Source organism: Anthonomus grandis, chromosome 11, assembly GCF_022605725.1.
Source record: "Anthonomus grandis grandis chromosome 11, icAntGran1.3, whole genome shotgun sequence".
NCBI classification, from domain to species: domain Eukaryota; kingdom Metazoa; phylum Arthropoda; class Insecta; order Coleoptera; family Curculionidae; genus Anthonomus; species Anthonomus grandis.
In genome coordinates, this window is record NC_065556.1 from 28746702 (window position 1) to 28764544 (window position 17843).

The window sequence follows — 17843 nt, forward strand, 5'->3', positions numbered from 1 at the left end:
TGTAAAATCACAGATATAACTAGCTACCTCGGTAGTTATATCTACTATACCTACTAAGCTTCCTTTCTAGATAGTTACATATATATATTTGGGGTAAAATTCTCTCGAAAATAAGTAAACAAATAAAACAAATTTTAGACCAGGAACTTTTATTTAAATTAAAATACAAATATATTTGTCCGGTGTACTTAAACTTTAATCATTAAGAATTTACACATTTTTCTATAAAAAGTTACAATGTTAATGAATGTTTAAAATATATCAACAATACAGACGTTGTTTTAAAACCCGAATATATATTTTATATTATATATATATTATATTTATATTATATATTATATATATTATATATTTTAATTTTTTTTACATTTCGTAACACCAATACTTTTGTTTAAATAAACTGCAGTTTGTAAATTGTGTGGTTTTTTGTTAACAGGTAAAGAATTAAATTTAGTGTAATGGTGATCTTGTAAATTGACATAAGTTTTATACCTTGCCTAGGACGACCAGCTGATATATTTTTTTCCGCTTAAACACTTTTTACGTCGACCAATTGCTGAAGGTTGAACACTTATAAATAAGGAATGTTTTCTTCTTAATTGTTTATTTTGTGCTGTTTTCTTTCCATTTTTAAAAGGTACAAGTCCACTATATTTACCAAATGTATGTAATGCACTAAGACCAGTTTCTGGGTTTGCAAATTTTTTCGTATTACTCAGAATTTTTTGCACTGCTGGGACAAAAATATTTGGTTGGTTTTGTACACCTTTTGTTATTCTATCAAACAAATTTTTCCATTTTTCTGTATCCAATAGCTCAAAAATATTGTTTTCATCCTTCTTTTGAATTAAAGTTTCTCGGGAATTTCCAAAGGCGTCAGTACGTTACTACTTGGGTTACTAAGGACGTTATTACTTTCGAATATTTCTGTATTGCTTACGGGGACAGGAATTTCTTTCAGCGGCTTTAACCAATTACTAGGGCACTTTTTTCCTGTGGCTATGTAATACATTGTTTGTTTGGCATTCTCAGAAACTAAATTAAAACCACTCTCAAACTTGTCTTCCATATAAAGAATCACAGCGGATGCATATGAACATAAACTGCCTGTTGTGCCTTTAGCACAAGAGCAGGTACCATTAATAATGTCTACCCAATATTGCTTCTTATTTTCACTAGAAATTAGGTTAAAAACACCCTGCATATCAATACATCTCTGAATCTCATAGGACACATTGCCTCTTTGTTTGGGTAACATAGCTTTTGGGTATCGACCATTCGTGAAATCTATGAGTCTTTTTTCCATATACATTTCATAGCGAGTAAGAATATAGTCAACCAGCTGAATGATACTAAAGGCCATAACTCTGTTTAGGATACAGTCCTTTAGAATTCGGAAAACCACCTCTACATTATTTGTTGTGTACCTCTTAACATATATTTTTGTCGATAACAGGTAGCCTAGTCCTCTTTGTAATTCCATAATTTTAAATAATGGTTTATGAAAAGAGGATACTTTTTTGAGACATTACTGTTGAGAATTACTGTATGGTGCTTTAAAGCTTCTTCTACATTTAAAGCATAAACAATGTTTTTTATCATGAAATATAGCTCTTGTCGATTAGATTGCAAAATTCCATGCTTGGTGTAACATAACCAAGGCCAGCATGCTTTTAAAAAATGAAATTGACACAACAAAAGCACAGAACCAGCAAAATTTTTTTTAAGGGATTTCTTTCTTTCAGGTCATTGTCAGTTAAAAATACTGTAGGGTATCTTTGTTTATAAAATGAGTCAGGCGGTAATATATTTTTCATTTCTTGTAATGCTTCATCAAAAACATACTCCTTTTCAGTATCAGTTATGATGACTCCAAGTGGCAAGCCACCTGCCACTGTTAGTGTTATAAAGAAATATACTCGATGTCTCTGTTTGTCCATTCCACCAGAAGCATCGACCATTACCAACTCTCGACTTTGACTTATGTTTTGATGAGCTGGAGACATAATTGGAGTACACAAAACTACAAAATAGTGATCATCATCTTTGGTTTTGCAAAGCTTTGCTCTTCCTTGATTATATGTTTTAGTGTATTCATCCAATTTTGCTTTTAAATTTTCTAACATCAAATTTCCTAAAATAAAATAGGTTTATCGTTAAAACCCACCACTGCATAGGTAGATCCAGGTTTTTCAGTTTGATTATTTGTTACTGTTTTAGTTAATATAACTAATAGTTTATGTTTTAGTTAATTAGTTAGTTGTAGCTCTCGCAGCCTCACAGTAATATTTTTTTTCATTACGATACAACCTTATGTCTTTTTGTACAACCCTGTGTGTTTATATATGTAGATGTTGTACCTCTCTAAAATGAACCCTGGATCTACCACTTTGTACTTTAAAGTAACAGCAAAATGTTAAGTAAAATTACCTGTAAAACATCCATACTCTTTTGAAAACTCCTTTTCAAACAATTTATGTGCTACAGAAACATAAATGGTTTGAAATAAACATAGTAAATTGTTGTCGGGACATAATGAGAATTTGCTGCCATTTCATAATAATTTTCTGGATTTTCCAGCAACAAATCTGTTTTTAAATAATGCAAGGCCGATGAAGGGTTATGACCTTGTCGAAGTTAAGATTTTAGCTTTAAAATATTACAAACCTTTTAATGACAATATTAAGCTTTGCTGGACAATCTGTATTTCGTGTAGATCTTATTCCCTTGACTCTTTTATCTGTAAGATGAATGCAACGTAGATCAACCTTGTAAATATTAATTTTTCCACAATTTGGATATGTAGCAGCTTTTCTCCAGCTGGTTTTCGTGTGTTGCTCATAATTCTTAAGCCAAACCTATTGAAAGTATAATATTTTAAAAATTCAAAAAATTAATAAAAGTGTTTAATTAAGTCGAATGCACTATTTGCTACTGAACTGATTTGCTAGTGAACCAGAGCCTTTACAGTATTATAAATAAATTGCCTTTAGTATACACTACTAAATATGTATATCCTAATGGTAAATTCAGCAATATATGTTCATCTACGTCCATTTTTTTATTATTTCCTCCTGTAGATTTTCAATTTTTCAATTTCAATTTTAACTCTGACCTAATAATCAATAACCACTTTAATAACACTAATAACCTGCACGGCAAAGTGAGTAAAAAACAAAAACAAAAAAAAGTATCACGTGATCGCTTTTAACCAATCAAATTCGCCTACACGTTTTCCATTACTGAACCCATTAGGATCGGCGAAAATGCGTGCGGTTCCATTAAGTGGCGTTAAATTTGCATAATGTCTAAAATAAGAAGTAAAAGATCGGAAAAGCAAGTTAAGCAACAAAACTTTCTCCGAAAAATTAAAGACATGAAAGATAGTCTATTTGGACAGTTTTCTACCACACTGACTAAGGAAACAAAAAGATCCGCATGGATGGAAGTTAGGGACTATGCGGTTTCTATTGGATTGATTACATGCGAGAAAGACTACACCTACGTGCGTGATGCTACTTGGCCTAATATTCGGAACCGAACAATGGTAAGTAACTTATTACTTCCGCATTATAATCCGTTTGTATACAAACGGATTATTATAGTGTATTAAGATACACTATAATAATCCGTAACCATATAAGTGGTTTAGATATCTCACAAAGTCCTAAAACGTCGTAAAAGTCGGTTTAGAGGAAAAAAATCGTGTCTGTTTTTTTCTAAAAATCTAGTATGTGCGTGTTAAGTAATAACTTTTAAACGGCTTAATATTTTGCGTTGCCTATGAGTAAAATCTCAAAAGTGGGGTGAGTCGAATCAGATCCAGTTCATGAGCTCTACGTACTAAACGCAAGGCGCAAAGTTTATGAATTGGGCTTTAAGAGGAAGAGAGGAAAAATTTATTTTATTCATGATAAATAACGAAAGCGATAATACCATTTTTACCCAAAACAAAAAAAAAATTGTTTTTTGGTCCAAAAAAACGGGAAAAAACAATTTTTAAGTTATTTTTGGACAATTTTGTATATTTTTTTATTTTCTTATTTTGAAGGGATCGCATGATGGTATTAATTTCATTAGCATCCGTTTTTTTTCAATGTAGGCACTTAAAAAAATAGAACTTTATTACTCTTGCTCAGCAATTTTATTAAAAAAATATTCATGCAATTGTTTTATTACGCTACAATGCAGTGCTAACGCTCTAATTTAAAATAAAAACTAATATACTTTGTATTTTAATTGAAGATATTTTTTAGATCAAACTTGATAACGCAAAAAAAACTGGATCAGATGGCGGCCCCGATTCGAAACTTGATGACACCGACAAGCTAGTAATTGAAATAATTGGAAAAAACTCTCCAGTTATAGAAGGAATCGGGGTCGCGGATTCAATGGAGGAAGAGGTTGTAACCCAAACTCTACCGACTAATACTGAGACATTACCTGATGTAACAGAGATAAAAGAGGATGTGGGAAATACATTTGAAGATGTCGTAAGCCCACCGCTGAAGTCCCAAAAGTTAACAAGAGGTTATTATCGATAGTTCCTAAATTAATTTTCAATTCCAGCTGGCTTTGGATAGAAGGCTACAGCTGGACAAAAATACATTTCCATTAGATAAAGACCTCGATAAAGACTGTCCTCATAAAAAGATTATTACTTATATTTTTTATTTTTCCACCAAAAAACTCGTTTATTTTTGTGCATAGAAAGTAACCTTTCCAAGTAAGTTTTCCAAGCGTGTATTTATCATTCCCTACACTGTCCTTTTTCCATCATTTGATTTGACCTTTTTACTAAAATTAATTGTTTTCGGTTGCAGGATGTCTTAAGAGAAAAATCATTGTCCAAAATTCCAATGAAACAAAATACCTCGAGGACCTCAAGAGAAAAAAACTTGAACTAGAAGTCCGAAAATTGGAGTTGGAAGTGTGGGATAAAGAAAGGTCACTTAATGTAAGTCACTGTAACCTTACAAGCCATATTGAAGAGCAAAAGGACACACAAAATATTACTGAATATATTTTAAATGAAGAAGGTGATGTAATCGGTATTAATGAAAAACTATGACTGATTTAAAAAAAATTGTTATCTATCTAAATAAAAAAGGTAAATAAAGAACAATTTTGCATTTAAAAAAATATATTGTAGTTTCTTTTATACGTCCTAACCTTTCTTTTATTGTCCTATATTTTAATTAATTATTACGAAAATAATTGTAAAAATAGTTAAGTTTCTCCTCAGCTCCTATATCTATTTCATCTTGTTCTTCTGCATCTATGTTGTCATCATTGGCATTTTCTTCCTCCTCTATGTTATATTGTTCGTTATCTGCTTTTGATATGTTGCAAAGAGTGACGCAACATTTTATCATTTCGCAAGCAAACACTGTATTTCTCAGTCGAACATAATTGAGGCAAGGAAATTTTTCTTTTAAAATGCCTATAGCACATTCAACTACTCTGCGAGTCGTTTTATGAGCTCTTAGAAATCGCATTTGCGAAGCGTCACCGTCATTTCGTAAAACAGGTGGAATAAGCCATGATTTAAGTGGATAAATGGAGTCTCCCAGCAATACAGATCCTGGAAATGGTCGCCAACCGTTTTCCATTCTTTGGAATAATGAACTAGTTCGCAGAACTCTCGCATCACTTACGCTACCAGGCCAGTTAGCGGAAACGTAGTAAAATTTTAACGAAGGACCACAAACAAGCATAATATTTAAAGAGTGGTTTCCATGGCGATCAACAAAAGCTGGTTCATGTAAACTAGGTGCATCAACTTTAATAAGTGTTCCATCAACTGCTCCACAAACAAGCGGCATACCAGCAATTTGTTTAAATTGATACATAACTCTTCCAATATCATCGGGCCAACAAACGGTTTCTCTAAGCATGGTTCTGTTAATAGATAGAACAACTTTGTGAACTATACGGCATACTGTAGCTTTTGAGATGCCATGCATATCTCCTGCACTGTGATACTGCATGCCACTTCCAAGCTAATGTAAAGCAACCATTAGTTGCTGTTTCGGCGTTAACGCGTAATTTCGTTAATTTTAAATCGTTCATTAAATTCATAAGTATCTTCTATATAAAAATAGGAAATTCGTTCCCTAAATATTCTTGGTCTTCTCACAAAAACTCTCTCTTCCTCGTCACTTGATTCAGAATCGCCCATTTTGTAAACTTTTGCAAATTAACTCTATTATTCTAACTCACATTATTATGCTAAAAACACTAATAAAAATACATCAATTTTATTAGTAAAATTTATGAAGTCTAGGTATTTATGAAACAGTTCTCAAATTATCCTAATAAAATGTACTAATTTATTAACCAATACGCTAATAATTAATAATATTATCTAATAAGTTTATGAAACATAAATTGATAATGTAAACTAATATTACTAGATTTTTGCCAATAATATTGGACTAATATTTTTTATGAAACAGGCCCCAGAGATCTATTATTAGAATCTTTGATGTGTCGCAGATGCCGCACTAAATAGTCCGTGCGCTTATGTCGTATTTATTGTCGCATGATATACTTGTTTAAATGGCAAAATTTTATATTGTTTATCTATGAAATCATTTTAAATATACATAAAACCCCATGTTTTACATTGTTTTTTATTTTTCTTGATTGACTTGGATTTAAGTTTAAAATGGTTAACAAAAGAGCTGCTGTAGTGGAATTATCAGGTGGTTTATAGAATAATTGAAGAAAATTAAACCATTTTGGGAGGAAGAAAGATCCATATATTATTTTGACGAAACATGGTATGATACATTTATGATTCATGTATGATTTCCATTCTCTGGGAAAAAGTCCCTTTTTTGTCATAGTAAGAAAACCATATTTTTATTAATTAAGCAAGTTTAAAATTTTGATTTTTACAGCTTACTGCCTCTGTTGTCTTTCTGTGACACAATAAAGTCTGCCTCTTCCTCTATTCTCTGGGAAAAAGAGAAACTGTTTCGTACCTTAATGGACGAAACTGCTAAAGAACAAAGGCAAAACAACAGAGTTTAGAAAATTGTATCAACTCTTTGCGCTATATTTAAATGAGTGGTTAAATTTATAAAAGTATTTAGTATCCTCACTGTAATTTTAGAATCCAGTATACATAAAATGTAGTGTTTTGTATAAGATTTTTAGTTTTTAGTATAAGCATTTATTTTTGTTAATTTTCATCTAATGTAATGTAATAATAATTATGCACAATAACTAAATAGGAGGCAAAACAATTAATAAATATTACATTCAGGATGCAAAGTGTGTTTTTTTATAAGTAAAACTTGCGTCTTCTACACGCATAAGATATAGACAGCTAAGTGATGTTTAATGTAAACGTTTATTTAAAAAAATATACTTTCACTTTTTTGACTACATAATTACTGTTTATCAAGAGATGTTGGTACTAAATATAGAGATGGGGTTTTCATGAGTAAGTTATTATCATAATATGTATAAATTAAAAGAAAAACAATAATAAAGGACATTGAATGTGGCAGCCATAATTCCCGTTAATAATAACCACCAAATAAAAATAAATCCCAAAAAAAGGAAATATATAAAATTTGAAGACAAACCAAAATATTTTACCCTTTTGTGTCAAAAAGTAAATATTTACTGCCTTAATCCACAGAATAAATGGGCCTAAGTAATTTTTATCACTTATTATAAACACCCCACTGATGGCGCTAAAAACTAAACTTATTAAATTAATGTCCTTGCTCCTTATACAACTCATGAAGCACTGGGTATTGCAAAACGATATCGGCAACGCCGCGTTGATTCTTCATCATTCCAGAATGACGTAAGTAGGCTAATACGATTACGACATCTCTCGGAGACTCGTAAAAGGTTATCGAATCTTCCGGAATCATGGTCAGCCGAGTATATAAGGAGCTGCGTCGCCGCTGGGAGGCCGGTTGACAGTTTAATTTGGAATATTGGCGCGATATTTAAATCGGACATAACTAGTACTAAATAAATATTTCTAGTAGTCGTAAGTGATTTATTTTTATGCATTGAGTATTTTAATGCACGCCTAACGAACGGGTAAAAACGCTACAGTATTTCTCGTTTAAAAAGAACTTATTTGAGATTATCTTACTCTTTCTTTCACGCATTTATGCAAATATGGTTTTAGTTGAAATTTTACCTGGATCGTCTGGAATCCTCCTGGCACGCAGGAACGATGGCGCTACTGGACGCGCTCAAGCTAAGCGGATTCGTCCTGAACCTCGGCCTCTTGTTCGATGTCGACTTGGTCGGGGTCGTGTTCCGGAAACTTCGACGTAAAATCCGGGAAACCACTTGATCGGGACTTTCGTCCAAATTCAGCACGTAACTGACCGAGTCGGACTTCTCCACCACACCCTTTACCTAAAATAACAACTATTAGTATTTAAGATTCAATTAGATTATTAACATACAATACAATACCATATAATAATGATTAAAAAGTTGTGGTCTCAAAATTTCTGACGAACAACTTAGATTGTAAGTCATTTCGAGTGTCGTAAGTATGAAAATCGATATGACAGCATTGGTAAATCACTATCATATTTGTTTATTTATTACTAAATTTACGGGAATCCCCATTTTACAAAATAAATTTAGAAAATAGATTATTACATAATAGATAACTTAACCTAGTGAGTTGATACAATGTAAATAAATATATATATATCTAACAACTGAGTTGACACCATTACAGCCATAGTCTGCTCAGGCTATTCTATTAAAAACGGACAGTGAACTACTACATAAATCAATGTTATAAGCGTTTAAGACACTCAGATATCTATCGATAGGAGAATGATGGCCATATTAAGTTCTGTGCATAGGAACATGATAAAGGTAAAAATTGCGTAGAGTTCTGTTTGGAACATTGAGACCCACTTTAGAAAGAAGGTCAGGAGCATTAATCATGCCATTAACCAGCTTAAAGACAAAACAAAGATCAGCATTCACACGCTTTTTGGCCAATGTATCTAGGTTAAGTCTTACTCTCATGTCCTCACGATGGTACTCGTCAAAGCTAATGCCCATTCTAAATGCAGCACACCGTAAAAATCCATCTTGCACTCTCTCAATCATATATATTGCATTCTGATATAGAGGAGACCACACTACTGAAGAGAATCCAAGATTAGATCTAACCAGTGAGACATATAGGAGTCTATAGGCTTGCAGAGAGAGAGATGTGAACTATACCTGTTTACAGCACCCAACACTCTTAGTCCCTTTAAAGTTCTTTTAGAGATGTGATGAACAAATGTCAGATGCTCATCGAACCACACGCCCAAATCCTTGACTACATTCACATACTGCCAGGACCAAGGATACTATATGTAGAATTGAATCTCTTCGAACCTCTATGAAATGATATGTAGCAACACTTGGAAATATTGAGCCTCAATCCGTTCATCACTGACCACTCACACAAAGCATCAAGGTCTTCCTGAAGTTTGGCTATATCATTCACCTGCTTAATCTGCATGTAGAGCTTCAGGTCATCAGCAAACATACTTACAGAACTATGATTGATCACATTAACAATATCATTCACAAATAGATTGAAGAGCAGAGGGGCACAGTGAGAGTACATTACCCTGAGACTACATTAGAAGGTGCAGAAGTGCAGCCATGCACCTTCACACTCTGAGTTCTTCCTATCAAAAAACTCTTTGTTAAAATGGTATAACTTTGGTAAAATTTTGTAGCTAACAAAATAAGATATTCCCCCTAGACAATGAATTACACGCTTTTGGTATGAAAATATCTTTTCAGCATAAATTGAGACACCATACATTAACCGTATATATTTTTTCATTAAAACAGATCGTTAGGTTATAGTAGAAATAGTAGTTGAATCTCGTAAATCTCCTTTTTCCTGGAATCTTAATAAAATTAGTTTATATAGTTCATGGACGTTCAGAGAAAAAAGAACTGGAGACAATTTCTTTTCCAAGCTATCTAGGGAGTTGTTTTAAGCAATTTTTTTTTATCAAGAGATTTTCTAGGTTTTCAATTTAATTGTCCATTATATATGGTAAAGTGGCCACAATATATCATTGATTCAATTACACAGTTCGATGAAGCATTTCATTTAAAAAAATTATACTAAAATCCCTTTGTGCTTAAATTTCCTGTTTACCGAAAAAACTATTTCTTTCCATAATTTTTAGCCATGCATTACTATAAAAATTGAAACTCTGTAGTATTAAATTTGCCTTTCTAACAGTTGTGATTATTGGAGAAATTGCATGGTGATGCGAGGCCTCTAGCCACTCACAAGTTGTTTTTAATACAATCACGTAAATAGTACACAATTGCGTTAATATTTTGTACTTTTTCTTATATTAAAATTGTACTAAAAACGCCTTATGAGTGGCCAGAAACTTCGCATCGCTAAGAAATTTCCATTGTTCCAACTTAATTGCAAAAATTGTGAAATTAGTGGTGCGAGGCCTCTGGTCTAATTTTTAATTAGTACAAATCTTTCTGTACCGGATTTCACACAGTTCCTATTAAAAATTGTACTAAAAACGCCTTATGCGGCGTGGCCACAGGACTTGCATCACTAAAAAATTCTTAATTTCAATTAAAACACAATAATTGTGATAATTGCTCGATTGTATTTCAAGATTTTGTTAGATACAAAAAAAAAATTAAATCTAGTAAATATTATTTTAACACGAAAATTTAAAAGAAATGTAAAGACGACCAAATTTACATATAAATTATGTAACAAATAGCACAGAAGACTACAGGCTTTTTTTCATACACATTTACAGACAATTTTTTAATTTCTTTTTAATAAAAATGTACAAAACAAAACAAAGAATGTACAAACACCAACATGTGCATATCACCCACCATACAATTCCTTTAATTATCACAACTTTTACATATAAATTTAGTGCTTTAGCACAATATAAAAAAAAAACAATATCCCAATTGTATGTCTCAAATCCTCAAATCTGGTGACTCTTGGACCTCGGTTGACAAACTTGCCTCTAACTCAAGAAGTGTTTTAGGTACAAAAAACGTTCTCATATCAAAATCTTCGGTAAAAGACGCTCTTTTTAGAATTAAGACCCTTTTTCTAATATTCTCATTATTACATGAAAATATTCCCAAGAAAAGTTGAAACTTGCTAACAAAAAAAAGGCCCCAACCAAAATTGCTTAAACTCCTCAAATTATTAACTTAAAATTACTTTTTTACCCTTAAATGAATCCTCAGCACCTCCCTTGTATTAGTGTAAGAGAATCATGAAATTATTTTAAATGGTTCCTAAATTATGTTCAGAGAATAAAGATAATGATGTCCCAATTATATCTTTCATAACCTCGAATCTCGTTGCTCTTCAAGCTTGACAGACAAAATTGCCTTTAGTTCAAAAAGTTTTTGAGGTACAAAAAACGTTCTCATATGAGCATTTCTAATAAAAAACGCGTTTCCTTGCACTAAGATCCTTTTACTAATAATTATATTATTACATGAAAATATTACCAAGAAAAGTGGAAAATTTGCTAAAAAAATGCCCCAGTTAAAAATGCTGTAACTCCTCAAATTCTCAACTCAGAATCACGTTTTTACCCTTGAATTAATCTTCAGAACCTCCCTTATATTGGTGTAAAAAAATCATGAAAATATTTTGTCTAATTTCTGAGTAATGCCCCGAATCGTCCAGATAATAAAAATACTGATGTCCACAAATATGATCGCTTTGGGACCTTGGCTGACCAAATTGTATATATTGTAATATTCTCATTATTTCGCGAAAATAGCCACATAATATAAGGCCCAACATTAAACAAAAAAATCAAAAAGGGAAGTCACTTACCTTTGGCGAAGACGGAGGTGAAAGATCGTCCTCATCAAACACCGACGAGTTCCTCGACACCCTGTTCTGCGAATTATTGGACGAGGACTCCCTAAAGCTAAACGCCCTCTCCAGAGACTTGGAGGCGTTGTGCCTCTCGTTAAAACTCGAACTGTAAATCACCGATCGATTAAAGGACTTCTCGTCGATCACTTTATTGAGGACCTGCGCGTTCTGTCGCAGTTTATACCGCAGCTCCTCGTTTTGCAACGAAATCGTACGAGAGTAATTCATTTGGTCTTTAATGTACGTTTGTAATCGCTGGATGTCTTGTTTCAACGATTGTTCCGATTCGCCCCTTTGTTGGAGCTGATGTTCCAGGTCCTCGCATCGCGCTTGTAGGGTGGCGGCCATTTCCTCTGCCCCGCTTAAGACTTCCTGCTTGTATCTGGATTCGTCCAGGGATTTTCTTAGTTTGGCCAGTTCGGTCTGTTTCAGTTCCAGGACTGCCCTTAACGACTGCACTTCCTATAAATGAGTTATGGAATATTTCACTATTCATGTTAGAAAATTCTATAGGGTGTTTTATATTTGACAATTTATATTTGGTAACATCGAAAATCTATAAGAGATATGAAGATAATTCAATTGGGGCAAAGTTGAGAAGTTTTGAGCCGTTTAAAATAGTTCCGAAGATATCAAATTCGATATTTTGAGAAATCGATTTAATTTTTTTCTGAGCTAATTTCTTATGCGATTTTAAAATAATTTGAACTCTTGCATTGTCATTTTTTTCGTGCTACACGATGGTGTTTTTAAATTTTTAATACGACGTTTCGTTTTTTGCCAATCACCATCAACTCCGTTTCTTCTTGTGGGCGCCATATTGGTTTTTTACATTTTTAAAGTCTCTGCAAGATAAATCTATTTTTGGTAAAAACCTGAATTTTTTTGGGAAAAAAATTAAATTTGAAACTGTCATAAATATTTGTATGTTTTGTTAGTATTGTAGTACAAAGTGACAGGTACTAAATACTTGTTAGTAATAGATGGGTATTATTAGAGGTTGATGTGAATTTGCTCTAGTATTAACATTATGACTAATAAATTTTTTTTTAAGTTAGGGAAGGTGTCCTAAAATGACATAGCGGTATTTATTCTCCAACTGCTGGCGCCATCTAGTCAATAGTTTGCTTGCATGTCACAAACCAAGACCAGATATCATGTGGGCACTCTATTTGTTTTACGTTTATGATATGTAAAAGATAACCTCAAAAAATTATTTTTAGCGGTGTAGAAATTTTGCATGTGCTGTTTTGAAAGTCTGTTTTTATTACGAAATTGTGCTGATTTTAAAGTAAAACCAGGGTTAGTATTTAAATGTAAGTGTATACTTCAGATTCACGTGCGCGGAAATTTCGTTTAACATGAAATAAGATTATTCTGCATTAACACAGGACTATCTGTTACTGCGAGTAAAACGACACAGATAGGCATAGGCACAAATATCAAATTAATTTAAATTTAAGGAATATTGTATTTTTTGTTTATTTTTAGCTACATTATGGTGGGAAAACGTAAAAGAACATCAACTAGACAATCGTGGGATGAACAAGCAATGCTAAGTGCAATTAACGCTGTAAAAGGTGGCCAAATGGGGTGGCTAAAAGCATCGAAGTTGTTCAATGTCCCCCAAGCCACATTAAGGCAAAGAGCAAATGATACAAACAAAAGAGCTAAGGGCTGTCAGAAAGTTTTGGCTCGGTTTCCAACCACATTTAATGAAGACGAAGAAAGAGAGTTAGTTGAGCATATACTATTACTTGAGTCTAGATTGTTCGGGATAACAACAACAGATATAAAGAAATTTGCGTATGAGTTTGCCACTAAAAATGGCATTCCAAATAGATGTAAAGATCGTAGCGCTGGACGAGAGTGGCTGAGAGGATTTCATATGCGACATCCTGAAATATCTCTAAGGCAGCCTGAAGCTGTGTCTGCGGCTAGAGCCATGGCATTTAATAGGCCACAAGTGCAAAATTTTGTTAATACGCTGGAAAATACCCTAAAAAAAGAAAAAATTGATGTGTATCGGATTTACAATAGGGACGAAAGTGGTTAGAAAACAAGTAGGATCATTAACCAGTGCTAAAAGAGGTCAGCATGTAACATGTATTTGCGGCATGAATAGTGTAGGTAATTTTGTGCCACCTGCTTTGATTTTCCCTAGGAAAAATAGAAAGGAGGAACTTTTAGATGCTTTACCTTCAGGTTCTTTGGGATTATTTAACGAGACTGAATGGATGACATCTGATTCCTTTGCTTTGTGGTTAAAGCATTTTCAGACTTTTGTTAAAGCTTCTCATGACTCAAAAGTTTCATTACTTCTGGATGGGTACACTAGCCACAAATCATTAAATGCCTTGACGTTTGCCGGAAGAAATGGAAAAAACCTTTATGTTTTCCTGCCCACTGTACCCATCGTATGCAGCCCCTGGATGTCAGCTTCTATGGTCCACTAAAGACATTTTATAACCAGGAATGTGCACTTTGGTTGAAAAACCATCCAGGGAGCGTAACAACACTACATCAAAATGGTGAACTGTTTACGTCTGCTTACGGGAAAGCAGCTACAATTAAAAATGCCAGAAGCGCATTTTTAAATACGGGAATTTATCCATTTAATCCACATATTTTCCCAGACGAGTTTTTTTGAGCCTGCTGAGACAACAAATAGATTATTAGAACCGACCATAGAAGAGGGAGCATCCCATCGCCTAGAACAACCATCAACAAGCAATGAAATAACAGTAATTGGTGTTACAGAAGAAGCAATGCGACAAAAACAAGGCAAAAGTGTCGATAAAGAAAATGAACCGAGAGGTGATCAGACAGAAAGCAATATAAAACAAAAACAACCATTAAGGAAAAGGTTTTCTCTACAGGAAATTTCGCCAGTGCCTGTAGCAAGAGGAACCAAAAAAAGGAAGACCAGACAAACTTTAACCGGAGTCTTAACAATTACTCCCAATTTAGAAGAGTTAAGGCTAAAGGAAGAAAAGAAATTGCGAAAAAATGTGCGTCAATTTAAAAAGAACCTTTCAGGTGAGACAAGTTTTGTTGCACGAAGCGAAAGTGAAGAAAATCCTTTTGCAGCCGAGGATTATGAGGATGAAGTGGCATGCCTGTATTGCAACGATCTATTCAAAAATTCTCGATCCAGGGAGTCTTGGATTAGTTGTATGGAGTGCCACAATTGGGCACATTGCGAATGTGCTGGAGTTTCTCCAAAAGTCAAAAAGTTTATTTGCGAGAAGTTCTATTTGTGTTATCACTTGTTTTACTGCTGTTCAACTGTGTCATTTTACAATATACATATTTGTAAAACGACATAGTGTAACGTTTTATAAAATGCATTTTCTTACAAGTTTTAAATAGAGTTGACATATTTTTGTTTATGTTTGTCAATAAAATTTATTTAAAGCAACGTGGTGTATTATTTTGAGTTAATTATCTTAAATGGTTTTTGCATAAACAAGACTTAAATAAATAGTATGTCATTTTAGGACACCTTCCCCTACTACAAGTTGAGAATCTAAGGACATTTTTAATATAAAGTTGTATAACAGTAAATATTCGAAATTGTTCAAATAAAAGATTGCAAGGAAACTTTTAAAAGATATTTCTGTACAATATTAATATTCCTTAAAGTTTTATTGTAGGCAGCACCCCAACATATTATACAACAGCTTAGGCATGATTCAGCTAATGCTTTGTACACATTTATTATTATTTTTTTACTGAGTATATTACGTAACTCATAAAATTTATATATTCGTTTTTTTAATTTGTTTTGAACATAATCACTATGATGCTGCCATTTTAAATAATTCTCGAAATAAACAAGTATAGTCAATATTTATTTTACAATCTGGGCTATGAATCCTAAAAAACATGCTTGCTTGGTAATCCACTATACTCATTGAAAAAACACATAAAATTAGTTTTTTTGACGCACCGCACCCTGTGGAACACCACGTCCCACATTTATATAAGAACTTGAAACTGATTTCAGATTTACCTTTTGATATCTGTTTGTAAGATATGACTTAAATAGGTCAAGTATAATTCCCCTAATACCGGTATTATATAATTTATTTAGTAGGATGCAGATTTCAGAGTTGATGTATCCGGAGCGAGAGCAATCGCACCATACTTTAATTAAAACTTTGGACAAAAATTTTGGTATGTTCGGATCTTTTAATAAACTAAAAGTAAATATGGAGTTGGATGAAGCGACTAAAGAAAACTTACTTGATGATATTTGTACTTATTACGCTACATAAAAAAATACTTTGTAGATAAACATGAATCCAGAAAAATCTACAGGGCAAGATTTCCAAAATATGATTGCCTCTCATACAAGTATTTGGAGATAACTTAAAAAATGGATTTAGGCCATTTAAAAATTATTAGGTCAAAAACTACATCCTGGTGATGCTGAAAGAGGTGTGTTTTTTTTTGTAACTGGCTAGCGTAAAAAATTACTGATCACCCCAATTTTCTTAAGAAGCCCTCTTACAAACTTCGGTAGTTTTAACAGAAATAATAAATGCATTTGGAACCAAAATAATTCCCGTCAATTTTGGGAGATTCGGGAATAAGTGCGATTTATTCTAAATATTTATAAAAATCTTAAAAGAAATTTGGGTCCTTATTTTATTAATGAAACTCTTCACAGAGATTCTTACTACCAGTTTTAGGTTTTTAAGAATAAAAAATACTACTTGTGATACATTATTAAAAAGGAAATTTTGCGAAGATTTTAAAAATGCAAAAACCAAGTATGGTCTATAAGAAAAAAACAAAGTTGATGATGATTGGCAAAAGGCGAAATGTCGTATTAGCAATCTAAAACCAACATAATGTAACATGAAAAAAGTGGCAATACAAAAGTGCAAATTATTTTAAAATCAAATAAGAAATAGGCTCAGAAAATAATTAAATTGATTTTTCAAAATTTTGTATTTTTCCGAATTTTTTTAAACGGTGTATTGTTAAGCTGAAAAATTCTCAACTTTGCCCCATTTTAACCATATCTTTGTAGATTCCGACATCCCCATGTTGAGGGTTGAATTTGAAACATCCTGTATAGTACCAAATTGTATTACACTTAAAGTATAAAACTTACTTGTTTTGCCACATCTTTATCGTCTCCGTAGCTAAGTAATCGGTCATTTTGCTCCCTGAGTTTCTTGTTATCCTCAATATAATCAGTAAGTTTTTCTTGGACTTCTTTGCTACTATTTTCTGTTTTTTTTAGTTGATGTTCCAATTTACTATTTTTAGTTTTAAGTACTTTAATCTAAAAGGAATTTCAATAAAAGCTTAAAAACAATTAACTCTAATTATTAAGCATACGAACCTCTTCCTTTAATTTAATCTCATTAGTCTTATACTCCTTCCTCAGTTTCTCGTCAATCTGCTCTCTCATGCAATCATGCTCCTCCCTAAGAATATCCAAAGCACCTTCATGGGACTTTTGAAGTCTCTCTAACTCCTTACGCAGAATACTAAGTTGTTCGTCGTGTTTTTCAGTTAAACGATGCTCCAAGGAGTCTTTTTCTAATGTTAGTTTTTTGTGAGCTTCTAAATGTTCTGTAGTAACTATTCATTAAAAAAAAATATTAATTATAAGTTTAGGAAAATGCAAATTTGAACTCACTATGTGCAATTTGTTTCTTATGCTCCTCAACCAGTTCGGAAACGTATCTTTGGCAATTGTTTCTTTCCTCCTCTATGGCAGTGTTATAATTTAGTCTACACTCTTCTAACGCTAACTCTAGTTTTTCTACTTGGCGCCTCAGGTGCGGTACTTGATAAGCTTCGACCTGCAGGTAGAAATTTTTATTTAAATAACTTTCAAGGGAAATAATATAAACTTCATGGTTTTCACCTTTTCTCTAAAATAGTAAAATTTTTGCAATTGCGCACT

General features: G+C 32.8%; 2 protein-coding genes across 2 annotated transcripts in view; one reads left to right on the top strand and one right to left on the bottom strand.

Annotated features, from left to right (window-relative positions):
• The window catches only part of LOC126742551 (restin homolog), a 127874-nt gene that overhangs the window by 2420 nt on the left and 107611 nt on the right, over positions 1–17843 (bottom strand). Inside the window, exons 8-12 of the mRNA XM_050449217.1 lie at positions 17574–17739; positions 17274–17515; positions 17040–17213; positions 11870–12376; positions 8174–8397 (exon numbers count right to left, since the gene is read on the bottom strand). Of these exons, the coding sequence (XP_050305174.1) occupies positions 8174–8397; positions 11870–12376; positions 17040–17213; positions 17274–17515; positions 17574–17739 (1313 nt within the window). The remainder of the gene's footprint in view (positions 1–8173; positions 8398–11869; positions 12377–17039; positions 17214–17273; positions 17516–17573; positions 17740–17843) is intronic.
• Positions 3432–5136, top strand: LOC126742552 (uncharacterized). The gene is made up of 3 exons (XM_050449218.1): positions 3432–3547; positions 4257–4530; positions 4824–5136. The coding sequence occupies exons 1-3, from the start codon at positions 3443–3445 to the stop codon at positions 5069–5071; spliced, it is 627 nt and encodes a 208-aa protein (XP_050305175.1). The 5' UTR covers positions 3432–3442; the 3' UTR covers positions 5072–5136.

What these genes read in the sequence shown, in the direction of transcription:
- LOC126742552 (XM_050449218.1), top strand. Translation starts at nt 3,443, where the DNA reads ATGGAAGTTAGGGACTATGCGGTTTCTATTGGATTGATTACATGCGAG. An exon ending in ATATTCGGAACCGAACAATG is followed by an intron (nt 3,548 to 4,256) that starts GTAAGTAACTTA and finishes GATATTTTTTAG; the next exon opens with ATCAAACTTGATAACGCAAA. An exon ending in GTCCCAAAAGTTAACAAGAG is followed by an intron (nt 4,531 to 4,823) that starts GTTATTATCGAT and finishes TTTCGGTTGCAG; the next exon opens with GATGTCTTAAGAGAAAAATC.